Below are 17,878 nucleotides of genomic sequence, written 5' to 3' on the forward strand. Positions count from 1 at the left end.
TTGATCAGGGCGACCCTCTTCAGTGAGAACATGCTGCTGGTGCTCAGATCTACAGAGGGTTAAGTGAGGACACCAGCAGCACCTAAATCATCCACATGACTTTTAATTCTTTGGCTACGGGCCTTCATGTGAGACCTCTTTGAAAGGAAGGTGGATTCTTTTAGTTCTCATCACGAACAGGAAAGAAATCCACGCTTTAATATCCAAGCATGCATTTAAGCTCATTTGTAATGTTCAATAGAGAAGGGCTTCAGGCATGGAAGAGCTTTTCTGCTTTCTTCACACTTTGATTGCTAATTACTTCACATTTACGTTTACCTGTTTGAGAGATCCTATTACAGAGGATGTGGGCTTAAAACTGGATAAATACTTGCTGTATGTAACTTAATTATGAATATTGTATTGTTTTCTCAAAAAGGAACTTGTTGCAATCACAATTTTTATGCAACATCAGCAAATCTATATCGATTTTTCTGAATTTTTGATGAAAGCAACGCTCACAATATTGATCCTCATACTCAATTTTTTTTACCATTTTCACATCTTATTTTGTGTTAGCATGCCAACATGCTAACTTGTGAACTTGCAGTAAACACAAACCCTTTATGAGGCTGAAGGGAACGTGTTCTGGATCAAATGAAAATTTTAACAGATTACGGCACGACAGGAATATCTTAATGTGCTCCAATTCATCATAAAGATGAGTGTAACCATATTACATGTCAATGCATCCACTACTTGCACACGTAAGAAAAACCGTGAGGGTTCATCCTCTGGACACCACGAATATCTGTACAACGTTTAATGGCAGTTCATCTCATATTGTTGAGATTTTTCAGTCTGTACCGATCAGCCCACTTTTCCATGAATGCCTCTACCTAACAGACAATGTTCATGCAATTAGTTTTGTGAGAGCAGAAGCTTCTGAAGATGAAGTTATATGAATAGAAAAAATACATGAATAAATATAAAATTGATGCCGAGATGCAAAGTGAAAAGAAGCATTTCCTTTCAGACTGACTGTTTCTGATTGAAGCAGACTTTTGGACAATAATTACACTTGACACGTCCGCATCACAAGCAAAAATGTGGCGTTCCTAAAATTACAGGTTCATAGATGTGGCTGCTTTTCCTTCTTCTCGGAGGGTTATGTGAACACCCTGCAAGATCATAGAAAAGGAATCTGAGGGAACTATTACATCCTGCACCACTTCAACCAAACAGGTGCTTTAGGATTCAGCAGGTCTGCGTGCCAACAACATGCCCATTTACCAAGCACTTTCATAAACATTCCATGTGTCCCTGTCATCTTGTGTTTGACGCGGTGTTGCAATTTGCCTGAAGCTGGAAACTTTAGAACAGCTCGTTCATTACACACACACACACACACACACAAGTTGCTGTATGTGAATGCCTCTGTCTGTCAGAGAGGAGACACCAGGTGTGCGGTCGTGTTTGACAAATGACAATGAGTCCTCTTTCTGCAGCACAGACAAAGAGAGTCACAGCTCTTGCCCTTAATACTCAATACTGTGTTCTGCTGTTAACAATACCATAGATAAGAGCTTATCATTGTCTGCAGCTGTGATTCAACCTGTCCATTTACAGGGAACAACATGTAGTGTGGAGAGCAGTGATTCATTCTACCTCTGGTTTGTTTTGAAATTGGTAGCATGAGCAGCGACACCTGTTATGACAAGGAAAAGAGCGCAGACAGTAAATCAATCCCACTCATGACACACGTCAGGGCAAAGTCTCTCATTATGTTGCATGTTGCATGCACCATCTCAATCTTTCAAAAAGCTAACACTAAAAAACAGATTCTTTACATGGAGGAGTCTTGCTTTGATGCTTTACTGCTCCCTGTGGGTAAATTCTTTCATTTGCTCTCGCGCTGCCCTCCTCAGGGAGGTCAGGGGTCATGATCGGTTACAAAGACGCGTCCTGAGACTGAAAGGCATTCGGCCTTGGCCTGTGGACATTTTAAAGAATGAACTCAAGTGTCATCAGTTGGAAATAGTTGAGATACCATGCTCTTCACACACAGTGTAAATAATTATCCTGCATGTGTGGTTCTGAGGAAAAGTGTAACAGGATGAATCTCTCTTTTAGTATCTAATCGTTTCGCTGCATGTTTCATCCATCAGGAATGTGAGAACTTGTGGGACACCTGACAGGAACAAGTACTGTGTAGATACCCTTTGGCAAAGCGCCGTTTCCTGCAGCTGCTGCAATACAGCTGCTCGGCGGCCAACAGCAGCACTGGTCATGCAGCAGCTACAAGTGCAAATGTCCAAAACAAATACACTTTTGGTTTCCATTTCTGCACTCGGTCAGCCTTTTCTGGGAGTCTTCAGACATAAATCTGCAGGTTCCACTCTCACAGATATAAAAACAAATTATTTTGTAACCACCGCAGGGAAGAAAGGTCAAGAAGTTATTGTACATCTGTCCGAGCTTTCCTTTTCGTCTCTCCACACACACACACACACACACACACACACACACACGCACACACACACACACACACACACACACACACACACACACACACACTCCTGCTCTCCTTCACATCAAACACATTCTCCACATTTCCCAACACAGATAAAGCCACTCAACACGGCAGCTCACTCAACAGGATCTCCCCCTTTATCTTTTATAAGACACAGACGCACATCACACGCAGACACACAAATATCAGTCCACCTCTATCCTCACACACACAAAACTCACACTTCTGACATAACACACAACGACGGATCAGACCAACAACAGCAGATTGGCACACGACTCTTGCTTAAGACTTCACACATGCTTTTCAATATCAGAGGATGGAATGATTGGTTATCAGCAGTGAAAACAGCGGGTCGTGAAAACAGTGGCGACTGACACTCTGATAGCCTGTGGTAGCAGCGGAGAGATTGGAAGCTACATCAAAAACCCTCGACAATCTGCAGCAAAGGCTTTTCTGCTGTTAAGGAACAGTGTAGATATCTGCTTATCCTGCTGAAGCCTCACTTTAGCCTGCTGCCAACTCAGCAGAACTACACACAGACTTCTGTCTAAACGTACGTCAGGAAAAAGACATCGCTGCATGAAGAAATGCAACGTTTCGTCAACGATTCAACGTTATCGTGTTTCCAATTCACTCAAATTCAGTTCATTTAAAAATAATATATAAGCTTTGGTCAGTCCTGTAAGTAAGAACAAGCATCTTCTCTTTTCAATCGACTCATCTTTGGGGGGTTTCATACAGATTTCACAATGTTTCAGTGCAGGACTAATGATTTCTTCACATGGAGACTTTGTACTGCAGCACCTTGAGCTGGCTGACTGCAAGAGAAACTAACATTTAATAAAAACAACTTCAGTTCCTCTGGAAATACCAAAACATTATTGAACTGATGTGTATTTGAGATGGGATCGGTTGACAGGATCTCTCACTTCATTGTTTATTCTGATACAACTTTCCACCACCGCACCCCTCTCCATTTCTAAGTAAACACTGTGGCTTTATCAAATCGTTTTGCTTCCATTCAGTTTCTTCATCATACCTTGTTTATATATATATATCTGCTCTCTTTTCACGGTGAACATTAACATGTTCCAGGAAGGCAGCCTCATGAATATGCACAGTCACACTCAGCTGTCTGCACGGACAACAAAGGAAGAAGACATTAACATTCCTGCACATGCTCCACACTCTGGTCAGGGATGAACACACACACACACACACACACACAGGAGGAAATCCAACAATATGCAGACATGGACAACCACAAATAAACTCTGTAACTCTGAGACATGCACACAGAAACAGGTTTCTTCTCTTTACAAACAATTGAAGATGTGTGCAGCCAGAGAGCAGAGACAACCTCGGTAACATGTCATATGATTTTTTTTTTTACAAAGCCACGAGCTGAAAAACAGCTGACAGCTCTTTTTTAGAGCTCAGATCTATTAGTTGAATGAAATAATATTAACCAACCCCAACTATTCTTATTTATTACAAAGTTATAACTAGTAATAAATCCACTCAGTGACTTTCATGAGGATAATACCAGTTTCCAGTCCCAGTTTCTCAAATTTCAACTCTAAATACTCATTGATTCTTAACTGAATAATGTGTGTGTGAAAACATGGGAGAAATGAGAAATAGAAAGATTTAAAATAATCTTCTAATGACTCTAAGTAAGTTTAAAAGGAGAAAATTGTGAAAGGTAGTTTTAACTATTTTCGATCTGGTATAAAAACAAACTAGTCACAAGCTGCTGTCACAAGTAATGTGACAGCAGCTTGTTGTAGAAATAACTAAGTCTACACGACTTCCTTTATTCCCTGTGCTGAAAGTGACCTGGTTTACAGTGTTTCAGGCCACAGGCAGCTCACTGTTAGGTTTTTGAACTTCCATCAGTTTGCCAGTAAAACAGAGACACTGACAAGTCCTCTTTGTGGTATTGGACATATTCCTCAGAGCACATTTGTGACATTTTCAGCCTCTCCTAATTCCTCACACTTTAAGTCTCTGCTATTCTCTTGTGTGTCTTCAGACATCTTCTGCCTGCGCATCTCAAAAAGCTGTATCCGAGAAACCTGTCTGATTCCACACCCACAGACAGACAAACACTGACACACGCAAAACAAACACACACGTTGTGTCTCACTCCTACTTCAAAACACATGGTTTTTGGAATCAGCCTTGATCTGTAAACCTCACTGCAGACCATCCATCACACTCACACACACTCCACAGTCAGGAGTCAATCCTGATAAAAGTAGATACTGTTACATGTGCGATCACAACAGGCCATCTGATCTGAGGTCAGTGTCAGTCACCCCCGTGATGCAGAGTGAACGTGAGCCAGCCATTACTCTCGGCTGCGCTCTAGGTCAGACAATATCAAAGTACGGCAGGGAGTCTGGTTCGGAGAACTTCAGGCTCCACTGATATATGTGTCTAACGCTAGCCCTTTATCAGACATCACATGTCAGACAGTCATCCTTCATGTGCATCCCTGACAGATACATCTGTTAAACTGTCATTTTATTAGCCAGATGTTTGTTGTAGATAAAAATCTTTTCATGAAGGGACCCCAGAACTTTTCCTACAACTGAATGAGTAAGGTTTGGTCAGAAAGACTTCTAACATTTAAAGCTTACATCTACTTACTAATTACAAAAGCGCTTGTCAGTATGTGGAACACATCTCGAAACGCGTTCGTCTTCTTGGTATATAAACTGTTAATAACCTGAAGAAGTGCAGTGTAAAATCTGCCTCAATTTGGACAAGCGATATCTCATTTTGATGATTTTTTTATTCATTAATTTTTTTATTTCCCGATGTCGGACACTGATATTCATGGAGGCTGATCTCTGTCATGGCATCAATATTCATAGAATCACTTCCTATTTAGCAATCTGTCTTCAAAGTAAAGGCACAATATTTGTTTTGTTGCTGTAATGATTTGTAAAAACTTAAATTACAGAGCTTTTCTTGTGATTGTATAAAACGTAATTTATGAAAAACAACAGCACTCCAATAACTCTTATATATATATATACCAAACTCAGTTTCATTATATAAAAAACATAAATACTTCATAGCAGATAAACCAGGTAGGATTAACGCAAAGTTTCCACTTCACTCAGCACCATCGACTGCTTACAAAAAGGCATTCCAAACAGGCAGGTTTAGAACAGGCACTGTACTACCAGTTTAAAATAATGAAAAACCCCAAATTCGATTGAAGACAAGCAGAAATATTCTGCATCAACGGCGTCAGTATCAGTTTTCACAAGCCTATGAGCCTTAAGTCCATGCTGGGATCCTTCACATTAGTAGAATTTGATAAAAATTGCTAAAGGTTGCTTTATGATAGAAGGAAAAACGCTGAGGTGAAAATTTAAGGTTTTCCCTCCCGAAAACGCCACAGGAACAAAATCTTTTGAAAAATAACTCCACCAACTTCAGTAAATTTCAACGGGATTGCGTCTGTGTGTAAAGAGAGAGAGAGGAGAGAGAGTCAGAACTCTCGATGGGGATACAGACTGTGGCTTGAGGGCGATCAGAGACCAGCTACACAGCTGACCACAACATGGAGCCTTTAGCTAGAGGGTTAATGCAACTCAAACTGATTTGACACACTAATAAAACATTAAGGACTCTGTTACCTCAGGCCACACCACACACACTTCTCACTAAAATACTATTAACATATCCAGGCTATCACAGCGAAACCAAACAACACACACATGCACAGTGCTATGGGGCCCCTTGGAGAGTATAAAATAACATTAGTGCGAACATATCAAGTGATTTCACGCACCTAGAAGCAGGACAATCAAGCCATTTGTTCAGCAGGTCAAAAAATAGCCGCCCCCTCAAGTGGCGTCTACTATTACTAGGATTACTACCACAACTACTGCACAGCTTGTGTCCGCTCGGCAGTTTGGCTTTAACTGTCCCCAACCTTCAAAATGACCCTAATATATCAGCAGAGGTTAATAATTTGGTTGGTGATCATAACAAATAATAAAATCAATCTTTTCCGGCCAGCGGCTGAGATTTAACGACTTTCTACTGTTCAGGAACAAAAGCGCTACACACACTGGACATACAGGTTGGGGCACAATTTACTGTTGAATAAATAGTATCGTGGCTGCAGAAGCTGTGCCACTCCAATGTGTTGTTCGGTGATATATTACCTCTGTACCCAATGAACACTACACCTTTTGATTAAATGTTAAAGTGAGGTCAGGTTACTCCAGGTTAAACAGTCATATAAAGAAATGAGGAAGATTAGTGGCAGAAAAAAGAACATTAAACCAGAGTTAAGTCATGAGCTCTGTTACTCATATTAGGTAAAAATATATATTTAACATTTATAGAACTAATGGAATTCCTGTTGATAGACTTCCAGTAGATAGTACTTCTACTTTTTTATGTAACAATTGAGTTTGAGGCTGACTTAAAAAATACCTAGAGGAAGATATATCAGCATAAGTGATACGCTCTGAGTTTATATGGGGATAAATAGAGAGAGATTAAAGAGGAAGACAAAAGGAGACAGAGCCAGTGTCAGTTGCCCTGTGGACAACACACATGTAATCAGACCCTGTGGCCGTGGCCATGACCTCACTGGGTTTTTCCACAGGCACGAACATGCACACGTACAGACACACACACAGGACACATAGTTGGTCCACAGTTTGCAAACAGTCTGCGCAGCCGGGCACAGTGAGTGCAGGCTTCCAGTCAGAGAATCATGCATTGTAATCCTACACAGCGTGATCACACAGGCATGCTTCACAGTGGAGAATGCTAATCTAAGGGCACAAAGAAACAGCCTGGTGACTTGTTTCTGGTTTGTGGAGCAGTGTATCCAGTACTTTTTTTACCTCAGGTCGAAGAAGAAAGAAAACGGTTTGCCGTGCGAGGCAGAACTAACCGGGCAAAGTTACTGCTGTCGTGATGGAAAAACCATGTTTATTCTGATAAAAGAGATCCTGTCACGCCCATCTTAGTCACTCATTTAGTTGCAATCACATTTGTCTAAAGATAGGGTTTGGGTTAACTCAAGTTCACATCCTGCATCACAGTCTACCCGTCAGAAACAATATTATAAAAGTGGATCTCATTTGTTAAAGAGACAATCAATGACGTGAATCCTACTACTGTACCCTGTGTGTTGGCCCTCTTGTAGGATTTTAACATTCTTGTAACAGTAACTTACAGTTAGATAACTTTAAAATACAAGAACTTGATGTGTTACAAAACACTTTATATCACGTATAAAGGTTAGCTTTCACACACGTTTTGTTGGCCTATATTTCTTTAAACACACAGACAGACAACTATGTATATGGCCTGCAGCAAAACCAGATTTTTAAACCTACACATGAAAAACACTGCAGACCTAGATCTTCTTTCCAACTAGGCCAACACCTGTTCTGTGCTTCACTGCAGCTCTCTGAGTCAAACAGCTTAGATCATTCCGTACGCTGCCCTGGAAAAAACACTGTCACCTAAAAGTGTGTAATATGTGTGTATGCTGTAAAAAAATTCTTAAAGAGGACAAGATGTAGTCCTTAGGGGGCTGGACTGTAGACTGGCAGCATTTTTCCACAAAAATGTCTCAGCAAAAATGGCTAACAAATTTAACACTCATATGCAAAATGTCACCTGCCCACAGCCCAACAGCTTATTGAGTTGGTGTTTAGTATATTTCTTCAGGTGATTAAAAGTCCTACCTGCCACTGTACGAAATATGACGTCCTGTCTGTCTGCCTTTAGGATGCTCTCAGAGGTGCTGATTCCATCTGCAGAAACAGAGAATAAAACAAAAAAGTGAAATGTAACAACCATAAAACATGAGGAAAGCGAGTTAAATGAGCAAATAGCCACTCAGCGCTTCAAACTGGATGGAAAATGTTTTTGTTGCTTTTATAAAACTCTGCTCTTGGATTAAAAATGTCAGTAGCAAGGCCCCCATAAACCCTGAGGTGTTCCTGTGACGCAAGAGCCACTGTCGAGTCTTACTTGTGACCCACGTCTGGACAGAAAGATCCTAAATGTAAAGAGAGAGTACGGCAGTACGGGGCCGAAAGAAATAAACACAAATAAAACAGTGGGCAAATTCAGTGCAGGGGAGTAAGTCTCCAGGAAATGAAACTAGTCAATGTAATGCACTCTGAAGTGATGAAGACATGAATGTGTGTGTGTGTGTGTGTGTGTGTGTGTGTGTGTGTGTGTGTGTGTGTGTGTGTGTGTGTGTGTGTGTGTGTGTGTGTGTGTGTGTGTGTGTGTGTGTGTGTGTGTGTGTTGCTGGTCAGATACTGGCCAACATCTGCTCAGCAGTAAAAGCCTCATTGGCAGGGTCGGATCCAGGGGCAGGTCAGAGGGGCACTGTCAGTAGTCTCCTAATTTGTTGTGAATTTTCATTTTATTTTCCCTCAATGTGCTTGAACAAGGAAGAATTGTAAAAATATATTCAACAATAATGTCTGGCTTTGCTCAAAGCTGTAGAGCTAACAGTAAAAAGGAAACCACCTAAAAGTGCAGCACTGAATCAGGACTTGTGTACGGATGTTGGACCCCTCTGCGTAAACTGTGGCCCCTTTAGCACCCAAGGTAAAGGTTACTGCTAATGATTATAAACCACTTGATCACATTCATACGTCTACTTCTATAATTCTCTTTAAAGTGACCTCATATCTGACAAATAAACTCTGGCTCTGGAACAGACCGCCTGATGGTCTTAGGAGTGATCCACCCACTGCAGCTTTGAAATCCAGACTGAAAACTTTTTTTATTCACAAGTGCCTTCAACTATTTTTCAAGATCATACCATCATTTTATTTGTATTTTCTTTATAAATAAACTAACTTGCCTGTGTGGCTGTAGTCAGGTATGTAACCTGCAAGTGCGATAAGATAACCTTACAGAGAAAAACTGTCAAAGTGCTGCAGAATACATGCAAGTGCCGATTTCTTCAGTTTATTAATGAATAAAGAGTTGAGTGATCAACCAGCGCCCCGCCGCTTTACTGATCAATTCAAAAGTCCCATGTAAAAGCAGCTAATTCAAGGACCTAAGGTCGCTTCTCTAACTTCCAGCCGTTCACCACACAGGACACTGCTGCCTACCTCGTCCGACAGAGCTCCGCTGACACCCAGCAGCCTCCTGGCGCAGTCTGGAGTCCACGCGCACGCAATATACATCCACCTAGCATCGACTGTAAAGACTCTGTGTGCGCAATAAACTAGTCCGTGTGCGTCCCAGAGAGAGTGATGGAGAGATGCGCAGTACGGTGCAGAGGAGGAGGAAAAGAAAAGAGAGAGAGAGAGAGAGAGAGAGAGAGAGAGAGAGAGAGAGAGAGCGGAGGCAAGTTGTAGAGAAGAAAGTCCGGCCCCTTAAGTCCTGCCCCCCACAAACAGGCACACACACACACACGCACTCTTGCTGACAGAAATAGCGGGTGAGGCGGGCCCCACCAAAAATAGCCTCGACTTCACATGGACCTTCAGGACTATTGTTTTCCTGCTCCGCCTGCCTCTCACTCCCATTGGCTGCTCACTACACTGTGGCACCACCTGCTGTCAATAAGTCCCTAAAACCACCACTGCTGCTGCACCGGGCAGGGTGGTGCCATGATCACCCACCTCCCCTGTTCTGCTGCTGCTGCACCGGGCAGGGTGGTGCCATGATCACCCACCTCCCCTGTTCTGCTGCTGCTGCACCGGGCAGGGTGGTGCCATGATCACCCACTTCCCCTGTTCTGCTGCTGCTGCACCGGGCAGGGTGGTGCCATGATCACCCACTTCCCCTGTTCTGCTGCTGCTGCACCGGGCAGGGTGGTGCCATGATCACCCACCTCCCCTGTGCTGCTGCTGCTGCTGCACCGGGCAGGGTGGTGCCATGATCACCCACCTCCCCTGTGCTGCTGCTGCTGCACCGGGCAGGGTGGTGCCATGATCACCCACCTCCCCTGTGCTGCTGCTGCTGCATCAGGCAGGGTGGTGCCATGATCACCCACCTCCCCTGTGCTGCTGCTGCTGCTGCATCGGGCAGGGTGGTGCCATGATCACCAACCTCCCCTTATTCAGAGGAAAACCTGGAAGAGTTTCCCTTTTTAAACCCTTGAGAGCTGCAGACTCAACTTCTCTAGTACTATTACTCACTTGACTCTGCAGAATATTTGAGGTGACATTCTACATTAAAGAATTTTCATATGTAAATGTTTCCAAAACTACAAACATTTTGTTGTCAGTGTTCCGCCCTGTGTGCTATTCATGCAACACTGACCTGCAAAGGTCTGGATATTGCATTGATTCCTGAGCAAAGAACAATAGTAGAACAATCAAAGAACAATAGTATTGAAGAAATGTAAATTATCTTGATGTGGGTTCAGGTTTCTGCACTGAACCATACAGCATCTTTAAAAGTTACAAACACAGAATACAGAAAACTCTTGAACATAGTTTATGATTTTTGCCAGTGTGCTAGTGTCCAGATATTACTGCATATTATACATATATGTATGTTGGGGAAAAAAAGCCTGTATCCACAAGAATTGGGTTCTTCCACGACCCACACTGCATCATTCCACCAGGTTTCATGTAAATCCAAACTAACTAATTAACTAACAGACAGGGATGAAAACATAACCTCCATGTGCAGCCGAGCTAATTATTCACTGAACAGAATTCCATGAGGCTTCAGAGATGAAGATCATCAGGGGAAATAAACTGCAAGAAGTTTGATTGTTACACACCCTGTTGACTAATAATATGAGTTACAGTTTGTGTAGCAGTCATTTCCCAGGAACTTTGAAATGTGATCTCACTTTTGGAATCAATTCCTTTAAACACTTTCAATTATGTTTCACAATACGAAAACTCACAGTCTCACATTAACTGACGACCCCACCGGAGGAGCTGACCGTGTAAAACTGAGAAATAACTCGTAAAAAACAACATTTTCACATCCTTCGGGGCAGCAGGAGAAAGTCTGTTGAAAGGCCCCTCACTAAGGACAATATCCAGAGAAGCTACAGTGGAACTAACAACAATATCATTCTGTACTGTTGAGCAGACTGTGTTGAAAGCTTTACTCACTAGTGCAGTATAAATAAGATACGATACCATACGTCAAGATGACAGCAGACACGGCACAAAACAATATAATTGATATGATACGATACGAGGAAAAGAGACACGACACAAAACAACAAGACACGACAACACAATCTAGTCCAACTATGGGAAAATGTTACTGTGTTACAGCAGCAAAAAGGGAATAGAGAACTATACACTTAGTCAAGGTAATTACGTAAGTAAAAATACAATATAAACACAGGGAACTGTAAAACAGTATTGCACATATATGATACTGAAATTGCACAGGTCCAAAATGATTATTGCACAGTTGAATAAGAAAACATGAGTGATATATATATATTGAGATATATATAAGGTGCAGTGAGGGTTGTACAATTCACTGTATGACCTAAACTATGTGGAGTTGTAATGAGATTAAAACTGCACTTACTTCGCAGCTTTGCACATGTACTGTAGGATTAAAGATTAAATCATGATAGAATCTAACCAAGTCTGTTATGAAACCACACACACCCATGTTCTCCTGTAGTATTGTTCGTGAGTGTAGTCTGTGCAGCAACATGTGGACATTGTTCTGCCTTTTGATGAGCAGATCAGTTTTAAATGTAGCAGAGGATGTTTTGGTGAGAGAGAGAGAAGAGCAGCAGCCGTCACAGGAACAGCCCAGAGCTCCTTCACTGCAGTTTGTATGAACCAGAGCGTGTCCGGCATGTCGTGTATGGAAAACAAGGGTTGGAAAAGCGTTTGATTAAATGTGGAAAACCAGATGGGGATGCTCACAGCTCCGAGTGGAGGATTCTACTGTATGGAAAAGCATTGCGATATCTGTAACCATGGTGCAGTGTACGCACAATCCCTGAGCACACTGATCATGAGGAGCTCTGCTCGTGACAAAACATATTACTCCTGCAGTAAATTACCCAGATCGAATCTAATTTAGAGCTGTATGTGAAGTGTTGTGTTTTCACAGTTCCAAATTACATTATCACAATTACATTTTACAGTGGATTTATCACTACTGCCGCATTTATCAGGAAACCTTACTGTACATGTTTTTTACAGTCATTTACTTGACAGTTGCTGCCAGTTACAATGTATATAGAGTTCATAATTTTATATTACATGTGTAGAGTTGTAAAGAAACTGAAAATTCATAGGAGGAAGCTCTGTCTGAAAATAAGTAAGACGATTTTACCAACAGAACCAGGAACCTGGTGGAAAGATGCAAAATGGATAAAGAAAGAACCCAGAAAAATAATGGTGCAGATCTAGGATTTTTTTTATCACTTTCTTTCATATTTTCCCCAATTTCCCAGTGAATAATTCATGGTTCTTGATTAAAAAAGAGCCACATTTAGGGAAGTGAAAACTATGAGGGTGTGGAATTTGATGCAGCTTGATAGAATTTCAGGGGACGTTTGGACCTTGGTGGAGGTATGCGCCCTACTGAGTGTCACTCTAGTTGTAAAATGTGGTAAAAGTTAAAGAAGCCTTTCGCTGACATAATGTTAATGAAGGTTGAGTCATTATAGACAATGTCCTTAGTGTTGGGGAGGTCAGAGAAAATGTTTTGAATGTTTGAGATTAGTATTATTAAAGATCCATTTATGATCCGTTTTACTCTTTACCACTTGCTGTCTTTGCAGGCACAAATCTGAAGCTCTTCATGTTGTCAGAAAAGCAGGAAACAAAGCTTCCTGTCTGTGTAAGCGCAAACGTTATACGTGACGCACCACTGGATCATTCTGTCAGTTTCACGCGTCCGAAGGTTTCCTAGAATCATGTCTGTAGCCACTCGCTTGGAGTCATGTCCATCCCTGCAATGACGTGCCCTACCGTGTGGTCAGCATGATACAAGTAATTACACCGTTCTCTGTTTAATCATAAATCCATCTTTTTCTGCTAAGTTAAATTCTCTGAACATCCGAAAAAATTTAAATATACTTCAACACCAAACCTTCCCAAAATGTCCATAAATTAAGATTTTGACCCCTCAAAAAAACATTTTAGAAACATTTTCTAAAATGAACTCTATTTGCATTGTATTATTTTTTTTTATTTGAGGCAGAAACTGACATTTATTATGAGTTTCACCAGCACTTCTCAGTGTTTTTCCCCTTTTTTTTAACGGTCCTCTTTGTTTCCACAGAGCCAGTTTGTGTTTTCTGTTCTCAGCGTCAGCTCGGTCAACACCTGATGTTTCAGACCAATACTGAAACCTAGAAGCGTACGTTTGTCTTCTGCTGGCGGCCCTGCAGCGTCCGCTCGCTCACCCTCGGGTGCCTCTGAGAACAGGGGGGAACCCAGCACCCTTCCCAGAAACCCTCAGTGTGTGGGTGTAAAGAACTACATATCAGTGTGCGTGTGTGTATGTGTGCAATTTTATATGTGTGTGTGTGTGTGTGAGAGTGTCTTTGCACGTGTGTGTCGTATGTGGTGTGTCCATTCAATTACACAATCTACCATGCAGTCTGAATCACATCCGGTTTCAAGCTGAAAATAACAAAACCACAGTGTGACAGAAAAGCAGTGCAGCAAGCAACCGCCCACAGGGAAAGTGGAATACAGACACACACAGACACAGACACAGACACACACACACACACACACACACACACACACACACACACACACACACACACACACACACACACTGGCACTGGTCAGTTGGTCTTCTCCACAAACAACTGTTATTTTAAAGTAGCTTTCTTTAACAGAGATGGGGCTTATATCAGTTTATTTTTATCTTCAAATTTCTAAAACTTTATGTGTTTTTCTATAAGCGTCAACATGGTGTACACAACTTAAAGTATTTAGATACATTTCTCTATGGGGAAAACAAAACTACAGTATATCGCATCGTAAGTAACTGCAAAATGCAAATAATATAATATTTATACAAATGAATGACTACTAATGACTCACAATAATCCAATGCATCTCAGTATTTGTAACAAATTCTCCCTATAAGGGCTTTTAAATCAACAAAAATAAAGTATTATTAGTATTAGACACATTTTCTTGATCTGCAGCAGTACCATAGCCTAGCTTGAGTACACGTACACACACAGCAAACAACCACATATCCATGCATACAGTATATGCACATATGGTGTCTATATGCATACAAACACACCCACCTTCCCCCAAGCCCCTTCATGTGACTGCAAGATTGATTAACCTTTAAGAATTCCTTGAGTTTAAGTTTTGGTCTGTTTTAAGTTAGATGGGCAATGCATTCCACGTATGCTGCTTCGGTGCAGAAATGTTCGAATCGAAATGCATTTTTTCTTTTTTATTTCCAGTCAAGTTTTGCTTAAGTTAAAAACAGTCAGTGTGAGGTATTGTATGTAGATTTTTTTTCGTCAGAACTTTATAGAGCAGGATGTGGTCGTGTGCTACATGACCGCCTCCCACCTGCAGAGACGTGCTCCTGCTGCAACACAACAATCCACACAAGAAGTGACTGAAGAACAAAACCAGTTAAAATTCACGAGTGCAAATTGACACAATCAGAATGCACAAGGCAGGAGTCTGTATTTTGTCTTTTTTGTGTCGCGTGACCAGAGCTGGGTGGGGAACCTGAGCCTCAATATTTCTTTCATATGTGTCTGTGGAGCCAAATATTGAACCTATTATAGGTTCATTTATGATGCATTCAGAGACACATGCATTCTCAGAACATATAGTCACTTCATGAAGAGCGCAGCCTGGCTGGTTGAGTGTGTGTGTGCTGAGCGCTGAGCCTTTTCCATTAGTGTGTCTGATACTTTATCTCCCATGTGCGGACAGTATGGCGTTGTTAGAAAACACAGCCGATGCTCTTGTATAAACATGAATGAGCCTCTTTTACGTAACAGAGCGGGGTATGACCCTTATTTCCACTAATTATGAAACAGCGGTCTCAGTAAGCTGTCTTAACACAGTTAAAGCACAGGCATACAGCCGCTATCTGTGAAAAGGAATTAGCGGGGATAGAGGTTTTAGAGAGAAGGAATGAGGGAGTGAAAGAAGAAGGGGTTAGAAAGATAAATTAGCTGTGGAAGAATATAGAAGAAGGTTGGGAAGAGAATACGAGGAGTCAAACAGAGAGGAAGAGTGGACAAGAAGACAGGAGAAAGGATGAGAGAAACCGAGAGAGCGGGAGGGAGAGAGGGAGAGAGGGAGAGAGAGGCTGAGAGCACTGTAATAATGTTTGGCCTTGGTCTGCCAGTGGGGTCCTTCCCCTTAAGAAGCCAACAGGAATGCGAGGAATGCTGCATGAGAAGAAAAAAGGAAGGAGTGGAGGAGAGGGGGAGAAACAGAGGAGGATGGGAAAAAAAAAGAAAAGCCAAGAAGGAAAGGAGAAGTAGGAGGAGGAGGAGGAGTGGGGACTCCAGGGTGAGATGAAGATGAAGGCAGAGAGTAATATGAGGAGGGGAGATGGGTGGGGGGGTAGGGCTTATTATCTTTAGTGGGCTGAATAAACATAAGAACAAAGAGGATAAAAATAATAAGGCTGGAAAATATTTGGGAGGAAAAAACGAGGGTGCTCTATTTGTGTGTTTTTATTTTTTGCGCTTGCGGATATTCATGTATGCACGCGAGTATGTGCGTGTGTGTGTGTTTATGTACTTTGTATTCATGTGTGCTGGTGTGTGAGAGAGAGAGAGAGAGAGAGAGAGAGTCTCAGGGTGTGGTACTAAAACTCAAACTTTTCCTCTCGAAAATGTCTCCTCGCCAACAATCTCAGCAGCAGAACATTTTACAGCTGCAACATCCTACAGAAAATAACCTTTTTTTCAAATGTTGGACAGATCCTTTCAATAGTCTGCCTCGGTCTTGTGGACGGTCAGTTGATAGTCATGAGACACGCACACACAGAGACTTGCTCATCAGCACGTAGGCACTCAAACTGTGTGATTCTCCTGCTGCTTCACGCAAGATAAGGGGGAGGCTACGGGGATATTTAAAGAACTGAATGAGCAGAATGCTGCGATTGTAGAAAATTACACATTTTCGCTTCCAGAGAATGAACTCATTGAAGTCGTAGCTGCAGCGCTGACCTACAAACACAATTAACACTAGAGTCTATTGTTTTGGCATCTGCTTGAACATATAACAGGTATTTATCGTCCAGAAATGTATTAAATTTCTTACAATTTGTCTATCATAGAAAGACAACCAACACAAATTATCAATTTATCAATATCTTATGGGCCTTTTTCTGTAATCTGTATTTACACAACAACAACAACTTCTTATTGCTTCTATATAAATTCAATGCCTTGTCCGACGATCTGAGACTCCCAGAAATAAGCTCTAAAAACAACATTAATGTCGTGCCACTTTTTAAAGCTAGGGTTGGTAACCCTAGAAAAGACAACAAGATCAATGAACCAGTACATCCCCTCCCATCAGCCCTCACGTCAATGCTACGCCCCCCAATGCAAGTGAACGGCTGTCGAAATGTTTTTGTTCAACAGAAAAGATACAAATCTTTCAGAAACAAATAATTTGGTTTCTCTGCACGTCCAAGACAATTGGCTAAAAAACACTGAAGTTTCATAAGCCTTCTTCAGACATGTTGTACTTTAATTGATTGGATCCACATTGATTTTTGGAAGTCTAATTCTTAAAATGTGATTCCAATCTAATCTCATGATGTGTCCAAGTCCAGGCGCTCTGTCGGCTCGAATGAGATGTCAAAGTGTCTTATGAGTCACTTACGTCATTCAACAAAATAAAATCCAGAGTGACAGTAACTTTGTTGGCTGATGTTTTTACTACAGGAACACATGTAGATAGGTTGATGAAGTCTGGAAGGACAAGTCTGATCTGATCATGTGGAAATAACACTGGGAAGAGTCAGTGCTAAAGATTTGAATGAGGAAATAATCTGAGCAAACCACAAAGCTACAGAGAGCTGCATTGTTCTCTAGTTTCATTAATACCACCCTCTTTCATTTACAGTCATCGGATTTTTTGTTGAAATGAAGAAGAATGAATCATACATATTTTTATGGCAGTAATAATCATTTAATCAAAGATCTATTCATCCATTCAAAAGAAAACTTACTGCCAACTATTTGGAGAATCGATTAATGATGTTAATGATTTTCATTACCATAAACAAATACATAGAGAAAATAACCAACAAATGAATCAATGTTGAGGTTAATTATTAGTTGCAGCCTGAATTACGGAGGTAAATCACATAAGATCCTCAAACAAACATTTTCTTTTTTTCTGGTGTCAGTTGTGCTTTTTTATGAAAACA

At 41.3% G+C, this 17,878-nt stretch overlaps 1 protein-coding gene across 4 annotated transcripts in view; it reads right to left on the minus strand.

Moving 5' to 3' along the window:
* hdac7a (histone deacetylase 7a) overlaps positions 1–17,878 on the minus strand; it is a 69,135-nt gene that overhangs the window by 34,373 nt on the left and 16,884 nt on the right. For 3 of the 4 annotated variants that reach the window (XM_034591691.1, XM_034591690.1, XM_034591693.1), the window contains one exon: positions 8,251–8,319. In XM_034591691.1, coding sequence (XP_034447582.1) covers positions 8,251–8,319 — 69 coding nt within the window. Of the gene's footprint in view, positions 1–8,250; positions 8,320–9,645; positions 10,228–17,878 lie in introns of those variants that run through there. The other variant, XM_034591692.1, reaches the window with a different exon arrangement.

The sequence above is a fragment of the Hippoglossus hippoglossus genome, chromosome 7 (genome assembly GCF_009819705.1).
Source record: "Hippoglossus hippoglossus isolate fHipHip1 chromosome 7, fHipHip1.pri, whole genome shotgun sequence".
NCBI classification, from domain to species: domain Eukaryota; kingdom Metazoa; phylum Chordata; class Actinopteri; order Pleuronectiformes; family Pleuronectidae; genus Hippoglossus; species Hippoglossus hippoglossus.